This window comes from Aspergillus thermomutatus (genome assembly GCF_002237265.1).
Source record: "Aspergillus thermomutatus strain HMR AF 39 chromosome Unknown NODE_115, whole genome shotgun sequence".
Lineage (NCBI taxonomy): Eukaryota > Fungi > Ascomycota > Eurotiomycetes > Eurotiales > Aspergillaceae > Aspergillus > Aspergillus thermomutatus.
In genome coordinates, this window is record NW_020798164.1 from 66,816 (window position 1) to 87,787 (window position 20,972).

Sequence of the window (20,972 nt, forward strand, 5' to 3'; positions counted from 1 at the left end):
CAATATTAAACAAGGCCCCATTTTGAGATATACTTCCTTAAAGCAGCATGATCGAGTTCATCCCTTGATGATGGAAATTGATTGGCATAGCACGGGTAATGCCTTACCTCTACACCGAAATATATGTTTGCGGGAGTAAATGTAACAGCAAAACAACTGTGATCTGGCCAATACCATCCTCCTCAAAAAGGAGTATCATTGGCTGAAAATACTTGATATGCAGTGCAGTCAGGATGAGAATTTTGTTTCCGCACATACAGAGGTAATGCCTCCGAAGACTCATCCATGATATCTTAAACAATTGCAGAAGCTATCCCAAGCTCACGTCATGTGACCTCCTAACCACAAACCAACCACCATGAAGAAAACTACGTCTCATGGTCTCTTCACCTCGAGCAAGTGTCTAGATAACTCATTTCAAGGCTACGGACATAATGGCATCCGAGATTGGATCACTTCCGAATACTGACCTCGCCGAAGAAATCGAAGCCATCAATGCGATCTACGAACCTGACACCATCACCGTACACAGCGCAGCAACATCAGCATCAACAGCAACAGCCAACTCAACACTAGACTTAGGCGGCTCCGGACCCAGCAACTCATCAAGCACAACGATCAAACTGCAAATCCCCGAACATCCCCATCTATCCTTCCTCCTCGGTTTCGATGCATCCTACCCGGATACCCCGCCGAAAATTCTCGGGACGGCGTCGACCGGTGCGCGGGGTGAGGGCAAGATAGCCGTGGATGTACTGGAGGATATTGTAGGGAGGACGTACCAGCCTGGCGCGGTTTGCCTGTTCGATGTCATCAATGAGGCGGTCGAAGCGTTCCAAGAGCTCAGTTTGGGCGGCAACAGCAGCAGCAGCAGCAACAAGAACCAGGACAGCGAGAAGAAGGGGGCAGAGGCAGAGACAAAGGCATCCCCCGCGCTGGACGCAGAGGACATCGCGGCCCTCTCATTACAAGATGCATTCGGGCTGGACAGTCCCCCCGACTGGGTGCTGTCGGATGTGGTTACGGAGAAGAAATCGGTGTTTGTGGGACGGGCGGCGCATGTTACCAGTCTGGAGCAGGCTCAGGGGTATCTGGATCATCTTCTGGCGACGGAGAAGAAGGTTGCTGCTGCGACGCACAATATCAGCGCTTGGCGTATCAGACAGCAGAGACCGGCCAATGGGAAGGGCGAGGCTACAGAGATGATTGTGCAGGACTGCGATGATGACGGCGAGACGGCTGCAGGTGGGCGCCTGCTCCACCTCATGCAGTTGATGGATGTGTGGGACGTGATTGTCGTCGTATCGCGATGGTACGGTGGGATTCTCCTTGGGCCGGACCGGTTTCGAATCATCAACGCTGTCGGTCGGGATGCATTGATCAAGGGTGGGTTCGTCAAGGAGTCTACAGGGGCTGCTGAAAAGGGTCGAAAGAAAGGGAAGAAATGATTGCTCTTCTGATACTCAGGGACCTGGCTTATTTGCGCTGATTTCCTGTCATGGCATTCAGCTATAGTGGTCTATTGAGGTTATGGCTCTCCCGACGAGCGTCCACACTCGACTGTGACCCGATCTTAACTATAGGTCCAGTCGCATGGCCTACCTCAGCCTTCGCTCCACGGGAAGAATCAGTTCTGTTGAAGAACAGCCCATGATCCACCAGAGCTCCAGCGCTTCATGATTGCAAAGACTGAATGCAACCGTTGGAAGGGATTCAAACCCTCAACGAAACCACTGAGCTGATCCACAGCAATGTCAGACGAAATAGTCTCCATCACATAATCTTGACGATCTAGGCGAATCTGAGTGCCCGGCTCACTACTTTTTTCAGGAAAAATTGACGACTTTGGGTACGAACAGGTTCTTGAACATTCGATTATGGGACCACTCTATAATGCACCAATCTGAGCCTTCACTTTGACGGACTTGCTGAAACAGACCAGCATGCTAGGGACAGCTTAGTCTGAACTTGGACCCTGCCAGCCAAATTCGTATTCGATGCTTTATTGATGCCTAGACCCATGAACTTACTGGGCTCATGGACTTGAGGTGACATCTATGAGCTCACACCTTCACATGAAAGGCGAAGAGATTAATCCCCAAGTGTGTCGACTTTAATATCTGCTGAAACCTAACACCAACCGAGCTGATTGAACCTACGAGTGGAAAGTGCCACTTTTATTTTGGCAGCTGGATTCTAATAAATGAAAGTGGACACGATAGTACAACACAGCATCGTACCTGACAGCTAGATGGGCTGCAAAGTCCATGTGGTACCTACCCGACGCGATGCGAATGATACATCCGCTGGTCACACAAGGCACTCTGCAGCCGATTGTGCAGATGAAATCATCAAAAGATCTTACTGTAGATTTGACAGCGGATTAACACTCATTCCTGCCTTGGACGTTCTGTTCGCATCGAGATTCGATCGTCTGATTCAACCAGTCAATTGATCATCTCGCTAGATGCGTAGATAGCATCCCTATACTTCATCGATCGCCTTTGGTTCACCAGACACTCAATCTTGAGCACAGTAAATAATGAGCTTACCTTGGCGAGGGATCAAGTACCGATTTATCGGCAACAAGTGATCATATGGAGCAAAGGGACCACAAGGTAATTGGAAACATCTATCTAAGTGAAACATGAAGTTACTTGCCAAGACTCCACAAGCTCATCGGTCGAGATTCTGAGCCTTCGATATGGGTAAGATTGCTCCTTGAAACATCGCTTCCGCTTGATCAAGGACTAATTTTAAGCGAGATACGCTTCTCGATATTAATTTCTACTAAGTTTCACATGATTGTGAATCTGTGATCCCTCGAAACTCCCGTGAGTCCCGTCGGTTGGTTCCAGATAATCTCGCTTGATGGGTCGAATGCGGAGAATTGATCCATGGCTTGGACAGGAGGCTGGACATGCCAATATCTAGTGCTGTGTACCATTCTGTTCATGATGCCTCAGTCCTTGCTGCTGGCATGACCAGACTTGTGACCATTGACATCAACTTGCAGGCCATGCTACTGTAAATAACATCGAAAAGTCAAGTCCACGCCAGAAGGCGCTAAGCCGCACCATTGAGAGCACCGAACAGCCTCCTTCTCGGAACCGGGGTATGTCGACAGGATGATCAATCTTTCGAGCATTCGATTTCTATGCAACGTTGGTACTCTATTGACTTTCAGATACTACTCTATCCCGTGGTCTGAGAAGAGTGAGACATTTTGTAGAGAGCTAGATGCATATACTATCTGGTGATGAATGGGGCCGTTTACCGCCAGGTTGTAGCATGGTCATTCTACTCCTCTTTTCCGAGCGACGTAATTGCCTGATTCCCAGTCATCAATAATGATGCTTTTGACACTAGGCAGAAATGCAGAAACTGCTGGTTGCCAAGTATCCTGTCAAATGAACCAATCTGGATTCACTCGACCTGCAATTCGCTGGTCAAATGTGCTTGGATTCAATACCCTTGGCACCAATTTATTTCTGAATAAGTATCAGTAACAAATACTACCTCGCCATAGACAATAATTTACTTCATATTAGTTTTGCCTCAATATTGTCCCACTGTCTCCCTACAGGAATGTGCCATCGCATCAAGAATAATGATGGAAGTGAGGGATGTATATCCACTCTCGATCTGATTGGCCGCAGATCCGCTGTTTGCCGACTCGTAAAGCGCCTGCACTTGGCTCGATGGTGCGACATCTTCACGGCCTTCGGAGTCCAAAAGTACTTGCGGTATCTTGGCGGCTCGGCATATTGATCGCTGATTGGCTACAATGCACATTCTCCCTTGGCAATGCAAACTGCCACCCAGGCCGATGCAGCGCGTCTCTGGCAGAGGGGATCGGGCTGAGAATTCCAATCCTGTGGTGTATGCTACTGCTGGGTTCCTGACTTTCCTACAGATCGACAGAGTAAAAAGTGCGAGTGGAGTTCCGCATTGTTGGATGTTTCAGGTTGTCCCGGTTGCATCCATTGAGGATCCAGATGTTCTTTCTGTACAGCAGTACGGACTAGTGCCTGGCGACGCTGCTGGATTGTTGAATCTGATTGATTCGAGGACCCTTCAGAGATGGAGATGCGTAGAAAAAATGAGTTTTTACTGATCAGGAATCTACCAGGTGGAACTAACTGCTCATACCGATTTACTGGCAGCTGATGTCTACCCCACCAGACAGTGAGGTGAATATGACTTCTATATAATCCTGTGATGATCTCTCTCTTCCCATTGTTTCTTTCTGCATAACGCTGAGCGCTTCAGTTCTTCAGACTTACAACTGTTCGACAGTCTCTTACAGGCCAGCTCCTGTCTTTCTTTTCTTCACTCCTTTTTGATACTCTGGTGGTTTTGCCTGTGGCAGACTCCGACATTCCTTTTTCTGAAAGTAGAGAGTCAGACAACACAAAGCTTTTCTTTCTCAGGACATCTGAACGGTCTCGCTGATTTTTCTGAGATCGCTACGAAGGTATTGTTCTATCACTTACTCTCCCATTCAACATTGCTCCTCTTGTCTCTTACAATGTCCTTGTGGCCCGTCTCTATTGTTGGTCATCTCTGGAGCAAAATGAATAGAGGCGGGTCAGAGAAGTCCTGTCTCTGTCTTAGCAATGACGATGTGTTGCTGTTGATGACTTTTATAAAATCTCTGAACATCTTCGCGTTTGGCTTCCTCCCTGCTAACTTCTACATCCAGAAAGCTTCCTCTCTCCAGTCTCTACAATTTCTGAATCGTCTGGTACGATCAGAAAGCCTTGCAGCCGCTCCTTCATTTCAGCTGTCGTACAGTCATTCTGAAAGTCCAACAACCGACAATCCCTTGTCAAAATGATGTTCTCCAAGTCTGGTCTCGTGGCTGCTGCCCTGCTCGGTGCCTCTGCAGTCGAAGCTCATATGAAGATGAATAAACCCACTCCCTACAGCGACTCGAGTCTCAACAACTCCCCCCTCGCTGCTGACGGCAGTGACTTTCCCTGCAAGCTCCGGGACAACGCTTTTGAGGCTCCTTCGGAGGAGACCATCGCTCAGATCGGTGAGGTCATGCCCTTGACCTTCATCGGCAGCGCCACGCACGGTGGTGGTTCTTGCCAGGTCAGTTTAACCACCGACCTCAAGCCTTCCAAGGACTCCACCTGGATGGTTATCAAGTCTATTGAAGGTGGATGTCCCGCCAACGTGGACGGCAATATGTCCGGTGGTGCTGAGGTCGCGGATCCGTTCGAATTCAACTACACCATCCCTGCTGGCATCGAGCCCGGCAAATACACTCTGGCCTGGACCTGGTTCAACCGCATCGGTAACCGTGAGATGTACATGAACTGCGCTCCCATCACGGTCACCGGCGGCTCCACCAAGCGTAACGTGGCCCCCGTCGCCGAGAAGGTCGAGGTCGAGAAGCGCTCCTCCAGCTTTCCCGCCATGTTCGTCGCCAACATCAACGGTTGCACCACCAAGGAGGGCGTTGACATTCGCTTCCCCAACCCCGGTGATGTCGTCGAGTACGACGGAAATCCGAGCAACCTCCAGGCCTCCGGTGAAGCAGCGTGCTCTGGTACTCCCTCGTGGACTGTCAGCGGCGGCTCTAGCTCTCCTTCCACCGCTGCAAGCTCCTCTTCCACTGCGGCTGGTGCCGGCGTCAGCGTGAGCGTTGGCGCCACTGTCGGTGCTACTGCTACTCCCACCGCGGAGCCTGAACCCAGCAGCAGCGAGCCGGCCGAGTCTCAAGGCGCTCCCGGTATCTTCGCTCCTACTTCGGCCGTTGTCGTCCCTTCGCAGCCTACGGCGTCCGCCGCGCCCGCGTCTTCGTCCTCCGCCAGTGGCTCCGAATCCGGTTCCTCTTCCTCTAGCTCTGGAGCCTTGACTGGCGCTTGCAGCCCCGAGGGTATCTGGAACTGCATCGAGGGCTCTTCCTTCCAGCGCTGCGCCAACGGTCAATGGACCCCGACTCAGCAGATGGCGGCTGGTACTCAGTGCACCGCCGGCCAGAACAAGGACTTCACCATCTCGGCCACAGCTTTGAAGCCTCGCATGATGGACGCCATGCGCCACAGGAAGCGCGCTCACGGTGGCCACCGCCACGCTTAAGTCCGACGTCCATGGAAAGAGAGTGTTTGCGTCCCGCTGGTTCGGGCGACAAGCAATCGTCTACTCTTACAAATGGAGAGATCAAATACGTCGGCTCAGCAAAAGCAATCAGATGTTTTGGCCTTACAAAGCATATTCTCTACTTTCGTTTCCGTTCGCAAACAATTATAGCTTGCAATGGACCCTCTTTTGTCAATCTCATTCTTTGCCTGTCCTGGCTCCTGTACATTCTAAGCAATGAAGAACATTTCCTGGCGTTGAATGTGGCTTATTGATTAGGCGAGAGTCTCTTAGCGATACTTGAATAGAAAAGAGCAATTGACGCAATATTTGTGCTGCAATCTTCAGAATAATTTGTAGCTGATCGTAAGAGAAAGTCCTGTTGATCTCGATAAATTGCTGTCGTCTTGGCATAGTATCGCCTGATAGATCGCAGACCGTGTTCAAACTCAACACCAATTCTCAGAATACCGAAATTCGCCAATTTAGATATCATATATGCTGACCTGTTGAGCCAATTATTCACTAGTCGAGCCTGAAAGAGCAAGTCCTGCCATGGATGAGTTGATGTTGTTCCAGTCTCGTATGGAGTACGAGCACTTGAACTTGTCTTGGCGCTCGGCAGCGAGCCAACCAAAAACGGCAAGTAAGGGTTTAGGGTTTCTCGCACCCACCACCCGCGGGAGCGCGAGCTAAGCGAAAATTTCCCTCCAGAACATCGTGAGCTCGAGACTCGATCTTCAACTCCGAAAACGACGACAACGACCAGCTCACCGTCGACAACAATGGCGTCCCGCCCTACCGTCACTATCGCCACGGCTGATGGCAAGCCCAGCGGGGCTACTCTGCCCCTGCCTGCTGTCTTCACTGCGCCCATCCGTCCTGATATCGTCCAGTATGCCTACCGCAATCCAGAAACTGCAGGGAGAGAAGAAATGCGGGAGGAAGGGGAATGGAGGGGAGAAAATAATTGGGCTGACATTGTGATTGTAGGCAGGTTCACACCGGTATGGCCAAGAACAAGAGACAGCCTTATGCCGTGAGCGAGAAGGCTGGTGAACAGACTTCCGCTGAGTCCTGGGGTACCGGTATGTCGAAATTCGCTCGATCGGGGAAGCGATTGGGATGGGAGGGGTTTTCAAAATACTTATTTTGAGTGCAGGTCGTGCCGTCGCTCGTATCCCTCGTGTCTCTGGTGGTGGTACTCACCGTGCTGGTCAGGCTGCGTTCGGTAACCAGTGCCGTTCCGGTCGTATGTTCGCTCCCACCAAGGTCTGGAGAAAGTGGCACCAGAAGGTCAACCTCGGCCAGAAGTATGCAATCCTTTTCTACGAATCGAGCGCGCGAAGAAGAGACGCTTGAAGGAGATGGTTGGGAGTGTTGCATGGCTAACGCGAATTTACAGGCGCTTCGCTACCGCTTCCGCCCTGGCTGCTTCTTCCGTTCCTTCTCTTCTGTTCGCTCGCGGTCACCGCGTTGCCAACGTTCCTGAGGTTCCTCTGGTCGTTGAGTCCAAGACCTTCGAGAACGCCGCCATTGCCAAGACCAAGGCCGCCATCGCCCTGCTCAAGGCCGTCGGTGCCGGCGCCGACCTCGTCAAGGTCCAGAAGTCCAAGAAGATGCGCGCTGGTAAGGGTAAGATGAGGAACCGCCGCTTCCGCCAGCGCCGTGGTCCCCTCGTCGTCTACAACCCCGAGGTTGACGGCAAGGAGCTTGTCCGCGCTTTCCGCAACATCCCCGGTGTTGAGACCTCTTCCGTCTTCTCCCTGAACCTCCTCCAGCTCGCCCCCGGTGGTCACCTCGGTCGCTTCATCGTCTGGACCTCCTCCGCCTTCGAGGCCCTTGACCAGGTCTACGGCAGCACCACCTCCCCCGCTGCTCTCAAGAAGGACTACGTCCTGCCCCAGAACCTCGTTGCCAACGCTGATCTGGCCCGCCTGATCAACTCCTCTGAAATCCAGTCCGTCCTGCGCGCTCCCAAGGGCGAGGCTCGCACCAAGCGTACCATTGTGCAGAAGAAGAACCCTCTGCGCAACAAGCAGGTCATGCTCCGCCTCAACCCTTACGCTGCTGCTTTCTCCAAAGAGAAGCTGGGCCAGAAGGCTGTCGAGTCCGAGAAGCCTGCTCGTCCCTCCCAGGAGTTCCTCAACACCCTCCGCGAGGAGTAAATTGGTCTGGGATGATTAGGGTCTGACATGAGTTTGTTTTTCTACTACGGTTAAAAAGGTAGCCATCGCAAATGAATCTATGCTTTTGCAATACCCATTATGTTAATATGATTGAGTATGAGTAATTGTCCTCCTAAGTATCATCGTAAATCGTTCGCGTACTCCTTGCATGAACTATCTTCTGCCGATTTCAGTCTTAAAGTCACATCTCGAAGCTCTCCTCGGCTTCGGGTAATTGACAAACACAGACAATCGCATCTGTATCCAACACAAGAGGGATACCTCGAAGTCAGGAGTAAGTAGACCAAGCTTCTGCCACCATCCTTGTCCAGAGCAATCATAATTGCAATCTACTTGCCTCGACCCTGGTCCATAATCTCCTCTAGATGACTCCCTAGCGATCGACTCGCAACGTATACTGAAAGGGTATACCGCAGGTCCCAAACAGAAACACGCAAACGGCTTTAGGCTCTGCTCTAGATGGTTTTATTATATGACCTGCATCGGAGGTCGACTATGCTTTAATATAACTGACATATGCAACCAAGGACTCTAGCCATGGATTCGACATATCGCCCATCGAGCTAAACAGGGTGCTGACCGTCGTTCAGAGGCTCGGTTATTTTAGTCGGCCGATGGTTCCCGATAATTTGCCTTCTCCTAGGAGTTAGGACGAGTCTCAAGACTAGGTCGTCACTACGGTATGCTTCGGTTCTATATATAGTCCCACAATCACAGCCATCGCTACGTACAGCCTACACTACACCACTGATCCTGGCATTGGCAGTTAAGGTAGTTAGTTAGCTGTCACCTGTACTTGCTTGCGTGCTTGCTTGCTTGCTTGCTTGCTTCAGCGCATGCGACATCCGTCATGCGAGCATTTCTCCGTGGTCTATACCTAGTCTCTACCCTCCATCTCCACAAATGGCACGAAAGAAAAGTATTTGACCGCGTATTCGAGTAGGATATGGGCTCCGTACACCCACAGCAACGGAGCCCACGAGCGCTGATCCGTCCTCCCCTTTTCCCGATTTCGACTTTTTTTTTTGGTGTTCCCAGAATTGCTTGCTCCTAACTAACAGGTTAATATATATGCCGGGCTGTGACTGGTTCTCCGGACTGGATTGATTACCTGACTAACAGGAGGATTTGGCTCGTGGCGCTTGGCGGTTGTTTTCAATAATACCTACCTTACGGAGTGCTGTGCAAAGATCCAAAGTTTGCTTCGGGACGAAGTTTGGTCCGGTTCTGTGTAACTGCTGTAGGTCTTCCCTGGCTCGTGCAGGGACTGGACTGAGGATTCAAAAGTACCGATGTTTTTAAGGTACCTCTTGTACTCTGTATGGAATGGTCGATACCACGCTTGGATTGTAGATGGAGAGTCCTGGGATAGATGGGCAAGTTTCGGATCGACGGTTAGGGATTGCGGTGCTTCAGCGTTGGCCGGTTGCTTCCAGCAAGGTATACTTGCCGATGAGCTTTGGAGGTCTGTCGCCGTCAGGCTCAGCTTGTTCGGCTTGTGTGTCCGTGTTTTGGGCTGACATTGACGTTGACTGCGCTACGGCGCAATGTATCCTTGCTCTTTGACTTGCTACGAAGGTCCGACGAGACTAGAGGATGACGGGCACTAGACAGTACTTGGTACTTATGCAATGTGCATGGGTCTTACAGAATTGGTCGTCTCACCGGGCAGTTAACCACAAATGGATGTGGTTTATGGGTTTATGGGCTCATATGTACGAAGTAACAGGTATCTAGTCTACTGTACGTTGCTGGATCCTTGTCGTTGGCTCCGGATAAATTGCTCTCTCAGAAAATCGCATATTACCGGCTAGTCTGATGCTGCAAACTGTGCGTTCTGCATAGTGCATTCAGCGTAGTGTTTAATCTCCTTTGAGAGTTGAGACGAGGTGTAACTGCAAATATCACGGAGTTGGGTTCGGCCTTCAGACTGGTAGGGAAGGCTGATTCTGCATAATGCGTACTGGATGCTATCTCCCATGTTGCATCGAGATGCTGTGGTTGTTGGGAAGTTGCATGGTGAATATCCATGGGTAGAGCTTTTGGCTTTGAGACAATGACGACAATTATGATAGTAGCCACTGGCTTGTTGGTACGAGACGTCAAGTGGCTGCTAGATTAGATCGCCAGTGGCCACAAGCGATCAGCCAGGAAAGCATTGGATGCCAAGCTGGACCCGTTTCAGGCTGGCTCTTCCTGAGTAGTTTATACGTGGGTTAACTCGAACTCTGGGGCCGAACCTCGCTTGACAAGAGTGAGATCAGAACGTATATCTCTCTCTTAGGTTAAATCTTTGGCCGAAGACTACGGCATCTTGGATATGAATATGATAGGCAGCGAGGCACTTGAATATGCCTCGGAGCAGATGACGGTTGTTTCGCATGATCACTGATTAGCTCTGGTCAATCTCGGTTCGGTCTGCCTGTCGATCAGGTCACAGCGTCGGTCTGATCTAAATGAATGCGAGGCCGTCCAGTTAGTATCTAAGACGACTCCGAAGTTGTAATTCGAAGGAAGCCCGTAGTTTGTACTTCAAATGAAACTTGGTTATCCATTGTACTTACTTCATACATGTTATGTCCACGTCCAGTCGCCAGATTCACATGCTCTCAATGAGAGAAAAGCCTGTTTGCCCGCAGGGATGAGGACTAGGCAGTGGCGGATGCGAGTACGGAGAACCGATGCTCGAATCAAGCTTTGCCAAATATATGGATCAGGAACAGAACAACACCCTAGCTCCTACGGCGTACTCGTAGCATCAACTGTCACGAAGTAAGTGTCATCGCCTGAGGGCTGCAACTCCAACTTGCAACTAGCAACTCGCAAGACTTCGGAACGTTCATGGTTCGAACCGACACCACCGTATGATCACCAAGCAAGTGCATGCATCAGCACGGCGTCAAAGGACGGGAGACTCCATCCGCCGTCGGGATGTCGGGAACGGTTCTGCGACCATGGAAGATCACTCAGCAATGTTACGGTGCAAACTGGGAGTGCAGGAATCGGATTCGACTTGGACACGTTAGGAGAAAGGTGAAGTTTCCGTGTCGGGAATGGAGGCATGCAGACCCTGGACGGCAATAACGGTAGGCTATCCCGTAGATAACTATCTAGGGAGCAGTCTAGCCAATACGCAAAGCACTGAGCAGAGCTCAAAGATCCTTGAATCATATGCGTCGTCAGGAAAAACTGCTAGTTTCTAGTACGGTTAATCGAGCCGAGGATCAGACATGATGCATGCGCGTCGATATTGCGCATGTTGGCACTAGGTATACTAGTAGTAGTATTTGCTCTCATACCAAGAGTAGAGAATTAGTGCTCACTGATCCATAGTGTGGTAGGTATTTACATCTAAGTAGTAGTAGTATTAGTTTGTAGTACTCGTTCTTTGTGGGGCTATAATTTTCTTCATTAAGTCAGCCATGACTCCAGCACATGTGTAAGGTTTATCTACCTAGGTAATCAGATCTGCCATTGTTAATGTTGTTGTTATATTGCATCCGAGGCTCGAAAGATTTCTTTCCTTGAATATCCGCGATAGCTCGGCAGCGGCAACGTGAAATATGCTTCATACTCAGGCGAACGACTATCAATTAATATGCCCGGTCCGAGGTCGTCGTAAATTGCTGCAAAGTGTGAAGCAAAGTAGCAACGCCTGTAACCTCGCTTGGTTAGTTGATGATCTAGTTCCAGTCGATATTGACATTAAGCCTGGACGGTACTAGACCGATTCTCGGCATAGGTTTAACTTCTAGGACTTAGATTGCTCTAGGGATATTTCGTCTATCTATAGCAACTGAACAAGTGGCTGGGTGTCTTGACCTTGAGGTTTAGATTAATTATCTATTAAAGATTGGTTGCGTTATTTATGTTGAGGTATGTATTGATAAGAAGGTTTTATGGCTGCATTTTCTATTTGCACACTGTGATCCTGTAGACTATCAGAATAGAGATACTGCTGCTTAGACTCATACGGCCGAGGATCGGGATGTGCGCAGTATCTCAAACCAAGTACCTCTGGTAGTGACTGGTACAAAATGCCTCTTATTGGCAGTTAGGCAGTATCTGTTACAATTACCTTGGCCTAAAGCTGGTTAAACACATGTCTCAGACCGTTGGGGCGCTAGTTGATCCTATCAGAGAAGAACCAGAAAGAAATCTGCTGCGATTCTTCCGAGTCGTTTCTCCTTCGTAAAGATCAATCCGAGAGAACATATTGATAATATGATTTTCCTTTAAGATTGCAGTCTTGATGGTGAAGACTAGCTCCCGCTAACCAGCAGTATATGGGCGGCAGATGCAGTAGCCGAATGAACTAAGTGTTGACTATGTAAATGCAGCAGCACCGAGACTTCGTGTCTAGTCAGTACTTGGCGAAATATGTCTCTGCTTCCAGCCCAGGATTTGCAACTGATTCATCGAGCCAATAGTATCGATATTCAAGCTGATTTCAAACTGACTCGGTTGAATATATGTGCTTTTTTTTTGTTGTGTGCAATTGTACGCATCTCCGTCCTTGGAAAATTTCGGTATATGTTCGGGAAAACTGGATCTTATGAACTTAATCGCGCCAATGATGTTGATGGCCAGCGGTCTTTTATCCAGATCCGGCAGAGGAGTTGAGTATTTTCTCTCTCTCTTTTTGAGTTTCCATCTTCCACTTGAGTTCGGAACTATTGCTGGTGTCAGGTTTGTGCGATGCCTTTAGAGTTTGAGGCTTTGAGCCTCTTCTCGCGCGGAATTTGTCACCGAGGGCCAGCTATCATGATCATGGCGGCTCGGTGAGGACTGATAGGAAAATACATACAGTCACAGCAACCAGGATTGGCCCGTCAGACCAATCAATGACGATCCATCAAGAATTAGACGAAAGCAAGAAAAGAAAAGAGATTGAAGAAGACTAGAGACGGGATTTGGACCGGAATTTCCGAATATCATGACGGACGGCACGCAGATCGGATCGTCATAGCCCTCAAACACGGGCTTTCTCCGGGATGCGCGCCGTTGACCAGTACTTTAAGAGTTAAGACTGAGGCTAGAGGTGAAATTAATCGTAATGAGCAATCTAATTGGTAACGGAATAAGTGAGAGACGAGAACCTCTGAACGAGCCCAACTGCGAACTCTCAATGCTCTTGGACTCCTAATAATGCCGACTCTCTTGCTCTTTGAAGAGCAGGTTGGACTGAGTCCACTTTTCGACGGTTGCGCGATACTAGAGGAGGCAGTGGATTGCGAGGTATTTCACCGAATGGCTGACTGAAAGAGCTCTGGGTCCAGTCTAAAGATAAGCCCTGTGGGCACCTGGCTCAGCTAAGAGCCTAAGGCTGGATAGGCTGATTTGCCCGAGGAGGTTACAACTTCCATGATTTGATGGATTCTAATCTTCTCCATCAGCTCCATGCCCATCGATGTTCAGAATTTCTTCCCCCAAACCAAAAGCAATAACCTGAAAGCCACTGTCCGGCCGAAACAGAAGTGGAAAATGGATCCTCGATGGTCAGTGGCTTGATTTGAATCAACATTCACTTGGGTCATGTCATGGTGAAACTGTCCTCCTACGCTCTGAGTCTTGTGGCTTTTCCACGTACCACGGCCTGCGTCTTCCATAGATGATTTGGAGGCACAGGTCACAGCTATTGTGCCGACGGTGGAAAGGTGCATAGATCGTAAGTTGCAATAATGAAGAGGAACAGTTTAACTGCCGTTCCCTGAGCAAAAGACAGTCCGGCATGGTAAAGACAAGTCGGCAAGTAAGAACAAAGTTATTTTCAAATGCCGTTCCGAGGGAACAGGCACGTACCCAAGTTCCACCTCTGCTGGATCGGAGATGTTGCTTACTTGGGCTGATGAAGAATGGGACATAGTAATTAAGATTGCGCGATCATTCGCATCCCGTGAGTGGAAGGATATTGTCCGATGACTCCTGCTTATGCTATTTAGACTGTAGTTGTAATCTCAATAACTAAGGTACCTTAACAAGGACGAGCGTATCACAATAAGCCATGTAGAAATGCGTACCGATTACAGATTCAAGGTACAGCAACAACACGACCTTACGTAGGTAGTCATTAATGTCATGTACTATCTATACTCCGTATTTGAATATTGCATGATCAAGATCAGCAAATCAAGTACACTTCTTATCTCATCTTGACTGCTATTCTACCCTATCGACATGCTTGAGAAAGCATCAGTCTGACCTACCTGCCAACACGCCTCCTTGTTCCAATTGAAATTCAAAATCGGGATGATATTTGGGATGGGAAGTAGTCGAACATCAAGTCGATTGTTTTTCAAGGACTACCTACAAGTATCCAGTGATCTACCAAGTATGGAGGTATTTGTGTCAACAAACGAGGATACCTTGACTAACAGAAATGATAATCGGAATAATCATCATTTATTATTATCACTATTAGTTGGACAGGACACCAGCTTGACCGTTGTATTGTTCCTGGTTTAACGACAATAATACTGAGAATATTCTCAAATCACTAACAGAAACAGAGATATACTTCCCTCATCACTCTGTAGTGTGCCTGAACTGATGTACCACAACAATTGTTGCCCCCCCCTCTTCCTGAACTGCGTACCCATTCCCTCTCTTCCTCTTCTGACCACTTCTCTGACACTCTTTCCATCCTATAAACTGTCTGGATTTTTTTTTTGTTTCCTCTATTCTCGATTCTCTTTTCACCTTCCTCAACTCTTCCCTATTCTTCCGCGTTCATTTTCTCGGTGACTTTCCCTCCAAACACCCCTCCGCCTCCCGTTCGCTTGTCTACTCCGCTCCCCTACCCTGGTCTTCTACAGGGGGACCCTGTACCGGCGCAGCCTTTCGAGCATCAACAGCCAGCCTTCCCGGAGCCACTACACCCCACTACGTCTGCACTCCCTGTAGCAAATCATCCTCTGACTCGTCCCGTCAAGATCTACCACGGAGACGCTATTTCTTGCTACCTAGGGTTCTTTAACTCCTTTCAGTGGTAGTAATCTTCCGACCAACCCCAAGGAAGTCTAGTCACTGAAGGTGCGTATGAGCGGCTCCCGAGACTCAACGGCTTTGGCTCTCTGGGGAGACGTGTAAAGAAAAGAAAAATCACAAGACAAGGAAAGAAAAAGAGGGACAGTCTGACGGGAAATAAAACAGAGAAAAGATAATCAAGAAGAAACACAAGAAAATCCCAACACTCTGGTCATTCCGGCTGCGATCCTCGCTCACTGTCCGGCTTGGACACAGAGTCTACCCTTCCATCAACAAACGACTTTTCTTTCCTTTCATCATTCTTTCTTCCCCTGCTGCTGTGTTGTGTCCTTTTCCCTTTTTTAGAATCCCTGTCGCCAGCTGCAGCTGGGCAACGCTTCTTTCATACTACCCTAATACCCATTACCAAGAAGACCCGTCTCCTGGCCTGACCATTGCTTTCAGAAAGGTGGTCAGGGTATGATTTGAAGCAAGTGATTCTGACCCACAATCCAATATCATCCTCAGCGGCACTGTTGCTCAAAGTTTCCGGACGATCAACGGAGGTTCTGCAGCAACCCTGGCATGGAGGAGTCGTTCGCCAGAGGAAAGTTTCAGGACCGTTTGCACCATGATCATGGCCATCTAGATGCATCCGTTGCCTCGTGCTTCTTCCTGTTCCACCTACCAGCGTGTGTATGCAGGTTTTCCACTTTGAGTTCTCGTGGCGCAGACTCGGTTTGATAATATAGACGCATTGTCAGCGTTGCCTTACTCTGAGAAGTTATTAATTTACACCGTGCAAGCCTCTCTTCGCAGTCAGAGGATCTGGTTCAGTCAATCATTGAGAGGATACTGTGTTTTCTAGTATATGAGAGGGCCATAGAAGCTGTCCGGGAGGGTATTTCGAACAGATCTTGTGCCGATTACGCTCCTGACCTCGTTACCGTCTTCTACAACTACTTTCTTTTCCATCAGACATCAAGACGAGCAGCAGGAGGAAGGAGCTGGGTCGAAACGAGTCAAATCTACCCTACCGTCCTCGAATCCAGAGCCAACATTATCATCGTCCTTCTTTCATCCGTTCAAGATCCGTTCCCTTGTCGCTCGCTTATTTGGCTCTGCGTCATCGTCAAACGACTCCATAAATCTATCGAGAATCTATTCTTTCAGGATAGCCAAGATCGAATCTCACAGCCCGCCGGCCCTCTCTCCTTACCTCCACCCCACCCACAGGTTCCCGCGAAATCGACACTGGAGATTTGATGTTATCAGCTGCTCAACGTTAGATTGCCCCGAGATCAGCTTTCCGTTCGTGAACGTCATGTCGACCTACTATGTGGGACCTTTCGGGCGTATGTTACCTATTACCGACCGAGCTTCTCCGGAAAGGGAACCAGAGCGTTCAGCTAACGTGCCAGTACCTGGAAATCATCCCTACCAACTTCCACCACCGCGCACATTGGAGTCTCTGCAATTTGGAACAGACCCGTTTCTATCCCAGCGAAACCATGAAGGAAAAGGGAACCCCAGAGTCCGCTCAAACGCTCTTGGACATCAGCCAATCGTGAACGAACAGCTCCCTTCCGTCAGCGAGCTGTTGACCCCATCCTCTCGCTCAAGCCAATCGGGGTCACCCCATCGCTCACGGCTGTTCAGTTTCTACCATCCTACTGGCGACAGCCGTGAGGTCGGTCAGAGTCGCCATACGGCAACCCATCATGATACCGGTCCTGTTCCAAGGACACCTCAAGGGGGTCCTCAAGGGAGACCCGAGGCCCACGCAGACCCCTTCTCGCGGCCGACGACTGGGAATCTGCCTTCTCTCTCTCAAATGTCCATATACACACCCGGAAATGAGGCTCGCATGCATGCGAGCATCCGTACAGATGTCCCACAGCAACTAGCGCACCAATCTCCCTTTACACCCCAGGCTCATGCGTACCCCGATAAGGAAATAAGGGAAGAGAACCCATCGCCAGTGGCTCACGAGATCGGAAGCGCGGCAGCAAATCAACCCCAGACGGCTCAAGTCCGTCCTCATGTGGTCGACGAGCGGTACATAGAGGGTGAAGGCTGGTGTTACATCTACGCTGACGGGTCCCATTGTCCCAAGACCATTGACGGTGTGGCTGTAAACGCCAACTGGGGCGTAACTAAGGCCGGAAAACCGCGGAAAAGATTGGCACAAGCCTGCCTTACCTGCCGGGAGAAGAAGATCAAGTGCCAACCTAATCTCCCAAAATGCGACCAATGTCAGAAGTCGGGAAGGGAGTGCCGGTTCGAGAGCGCGTAAGTGACTAACATAAGACCTTTTGTTGCCCAAGAGAATCTCGATGCTGATGAGATGGCCCTACAGACCACGAGGGAACCGTGCAGCAGCGAAAGCCAACACGCATGTCAACAGATATGACGCGAGAGACACCTCCTCCTCCTTTGCCGGTCATCACCCTTCTAGCTCATCCAACTCGATCTACTCCGTCGTAAGGGCTTCTGAAAGCTCCGCATCCCTCCCTGGCACCAATTCACAGTCGCCAATGTCTGAGGCCTCCATGCTTACACCCCCTGCCATCAACAGTGTCCACGAACCTAGCCTGGAATCGGATCAACTTTACAGAGCGAGACGACAGAGCCTCGGCAGGCCATCTGCCGGCGCTGAGGATCTAAATCGGCGGTCTGTGGAAGGCAACTCAGCCCGTGCTACACCTGATTACACTGAGATCTTGATGGAAATGAGAGATCTGGACCCACACGATCCCCTTGCGCACGAGTGGAACACGGATCCTTATGAAAGCGATGCGGAACTTACAACTCACTATGTTGAAAATTATTTCACTCATGTGAACGACAGCTTGTATTATATATTCCCCCGAAGGCGCTTCCTCTTGTGGTTAAGATCGTGCCATACGAAGTCGCTGGAGGACAACATGCTTCTTTACTCAATGATGACCTTGGGAGCGATTTTCTCGGATCGACCTGACAGACTTGCGGCCATGAAGAGGGCCTCACGCACGGCCCGCTACGCCGTGGAACATAGTCGTCATAACCTCTCTTTGCAGCTCGCACAATCTCGGATTATCATGAGCCTTTGGTATTACGCCATCGGTACTCTAGAGAAGTCCTGGGATGCTGTCGGTGCTGCAGTTCGAACGGTATGTGGATTACGGTACAATGTTGAGTCGGGAGGGGTTATTGTGGATCGAAACCGGGTCTGCGAATATGGCTTGCATCCCCAGGCCCTGATAGAATGTCGTCGTAGGACATTCTGGGTCGCCTTTTTGATGGATGTGAGTGCTCTTCCCCTGCCGTCCCAGCAGTTCGATATTGGGAGCCAGCTAACCGTATTTCTTGTCTTTTCCGCCTAGCACCTGTCCTGTTTCTATTCGTCAACTTCAGCTTTCATTCCCTCACAGACAGCTTATATTAGATTGCCTTGTCGCGAAGAAGTTTTCGAGGCTCAGCAATATACGACTGTACCATACTTTCAAAGCTTCCTCAATCAGCCGCCCGCATCAACGGATGATGAGCTCTCCGAATTGAGTGCCATGGCGCTTCTGATAGAAATGGTATCTCTTTGGGGAGAGGTATCGGATCACGTCTTCCGCTTGTCCCTGGTTCCTGTGGAGTCATCCACCACTCCGTTCGAGGATTTTTATGCCACAATCTGCCGGCGTGCAGACGCATGGGTTGCCAGGCTGCCAGAACATTTGAGATTCAGCGCTCTGAATATGGAGCGAAGCGTTCGGGCGAGAAAACCTGATCCGTTTTTCTCGATACATCTGTTATATCATGCAACAATGATGAAACTGAATAGACATGCGCGTGGCCAGGACTTTCGCGCTAAGTTTGTGAGCAGGCATGTTCGCACGGCCAGGACTCATGCGGCGGAGACCCTGCGAATTGCTCTCGCTTTGGCGCATTACGCGGCTGAATATGACGCATCGCAAGTCGTCATAGACTCCGCATCCTCGCAAGCAACTATTCTAAACCCTTTCCTAGGCTATGTGATCCTGTCCGCAGTGGACATCCTTAGTGCGGCCGGGTTGGTAGCTGATATGCCTGAATGCGTCAATCTCATCAGAGGTGGCCTTGAGGCTGTCAAGGAGCTGGGTCGTTTTTGGGAGAGCTCGCTGTCATTAGTGTCTCTCATCGAGACTCGCCTGGAGCCATTGATGGAACTCCTCCACTGCCCGACCGAGCTGGACCGTAAGATGGTGTTTGTTGCGAAGGGTCATTCCCTGGACAGCCGGATTCAGAACCAGCAGAGCCCGATCACCGAAGATCTTTTCTATGGTGCTCTGCCCCACGACAGACTATTCAGCGCGTTGGGGCTGGAAGACGCTTCATGGACAGAATCCAACATACTCTGGATCAGAGAAACAGACTGAAAGAGGTCATTGTGATCCGTTTTCTCGTCGTCCGTGCACCTTGCACCGTTACGACATGTATTAAAAGACACGATTTTTTTTCTTCCTTGTCATCAATACCTGGGTTCCGATTCTACTCGATTTATAAAATGACTATCTTGTGAACGATTTCGATCGCCTATGCCTTGCCAGCTTCAGAAGGCGAGTACCAAATTCATGTTTGAGTGATTTTAAGCGATGACGATGGGATGGAGTGGTTTTGCTGTGCGCATTGATGATGTATACTATTGACGACTCTGATGTCTAATGCTTGATTCAAAGACGTGTTGAATAGTAGCCATGGTTTGCCTTGATCTCTGGGTACGATATCGCGTGGGATTCAATGATTCGTAGATGTGATGATAGCACATTTTCTTCTTAGATGCCTAGACTCAATACAGTAATATGACCTGCAGCCAAGTTTTGCTCTGTCGGCGTCAAAGTTGAGCTATCCATTCAGGCCCATTCATGTGTCAGTGTAGACTTCAACTCTGTGGTAAACGAGATAGTCCGAACGCCACCCGCTACTCTCAGTGAATGTAAGCTTCACACAAGTTGGCATTTCATTTCATTTCATTTCATGATCACCAAACAGGACGCACCAGCATAGTCCTGAGGTTGAGTGAAGGGAGGACGAAAATGTTGATTCACAAAAGCAAAGGCGGAGACGGAGCAACGGCGTCCCGGAAAGCCGTGCACAGTGCACTGTTTTTCTCCCGACGTCATCGAAGCAAAGAAACGAAGGGAAAGGGACATTGCAATCGCGATCGCTCCACGACGACAAGAAGATGGACTGCCGATATTTGATGCGCTAGTGGAATCTGTGCACGCGATACTTACCCAGCTATCAGGATCCGGTTAACCGTTCAGGTGTGCGCTGCGCCGCGCCGGCTACGATGTCCTCTGACGGCGAGTGGGTAGGAGGAGGAGGAGGAGGAGGAGGAGCGGACACCGATGACACGCCCCCCCAGCGGACGAGATACGCCTCCGAGAAATATGGTGATTACAATGAAGACACAGACTATAGCGTGATCATGTCCTACCCCGCCGAAGAAGAAGTCGACTACTACGCCCTGCTAGGCCTTCGCCGGACCCCCGCCCCTAGCGACGCGGAGATCCGCTCCGCGTACCGCAATCTCACACTCAGCTTCCACCCGGATAAACAGCCCGCGGAGCTGCGGGAGGCTGCGGAGCGGCACTTTGCGCGAATCCGGGAGGCGTACGAGACGCTGCTTGACCCGAAGAAGAGGATTGTTTATGACCTTCTTGGGGCGGAGAGGGTGCGGAGGGAGTGGGGGGCTGGCGGGGCGGCGGTGCT

The 20,972-nt window shown here is 50.0% G+C and overlaps 4 protein-coding genes across 4 annotated transcripts; all 4 read left to right on the forward strand.

Annotated features, from left to right (window-relative positions):
• Positions 1-434: 434 nt before the first annotated feature.
• Positions 435-1,448, forward strand: CDV56_106841 (IMPACT family protein; the record flags this gene model as incomplete). Its single annotated transcript, XM_026760460.1, has 1 exon — positions 435-1,448. The coding sequence occupies one exon, from the start codon at positions 435-437 to the stop codon at positions 1,446-1,448; it is 1,014 nt and encodes a 337-aa protein (XP_026613811.1).
• A 3,388-nt stretch (positions 1,449-4,836) lies between these two features.
• Positions 4,837-6,093, forward strand: CDV56_107073 (lytic polysaccharide monooxygenase AA11 family protein; the record flags this gene model as incomplete). Its single annotated transcript, XM_026760692.1, has 1 exon — positions 4,837-6,093. One exon carries the CDS (start codon positions 4,837-4,839, stop codon positions 6,091-6,093), a length of 1,257 nt encoding a protein of 418 aa, XP_026613812.1.
• Positions 6,094-6,878: 785 nt separating this feature from the next.
• CDV56_107159 (60S ribosomal protein uL4) lies at positions 6,879-8,261 on the forward strand (the record flags this gene model as incomplete). The annotated part of the gene is made up of 4 exons (XM_026760778.1): positions 6,879-6,988; positions 7,087-7,181; positions 7,256-7,406; positions 7,499-8,261. The coding sequence occupies 4 exons, from the start codon at positions 6,879-6,881 to the stop codon at positions 8,259-8,261; spliced, it is 1,119 nt and encodes a 372-aa protein (XP_026613813.1).
• An 8,311-nt stretch (positions 8,262-16,572) lies between these two features.
• Positions 16,573-19,636, forward strand: CDV56_107603 (Zn(II)2Cys6 transcription factor; the record flags this gene model as incomplete). Its single annotated transcript, XM_026761222.1, has 4 exons — positions 16,573-16,603; positions 16,670-17,540; positions 17,608-18,589; positions 18,662-19,636. 4 exons carry the CDS (start codon positions 16,573-16,575, stop codon positions 19,634-19,636), a joined length of 2,859 nt encoding a protein of 952 aa, XP_026613814.1.
• Positions 19,637-20,972: the final 1,336 nt, after the last annotated feature.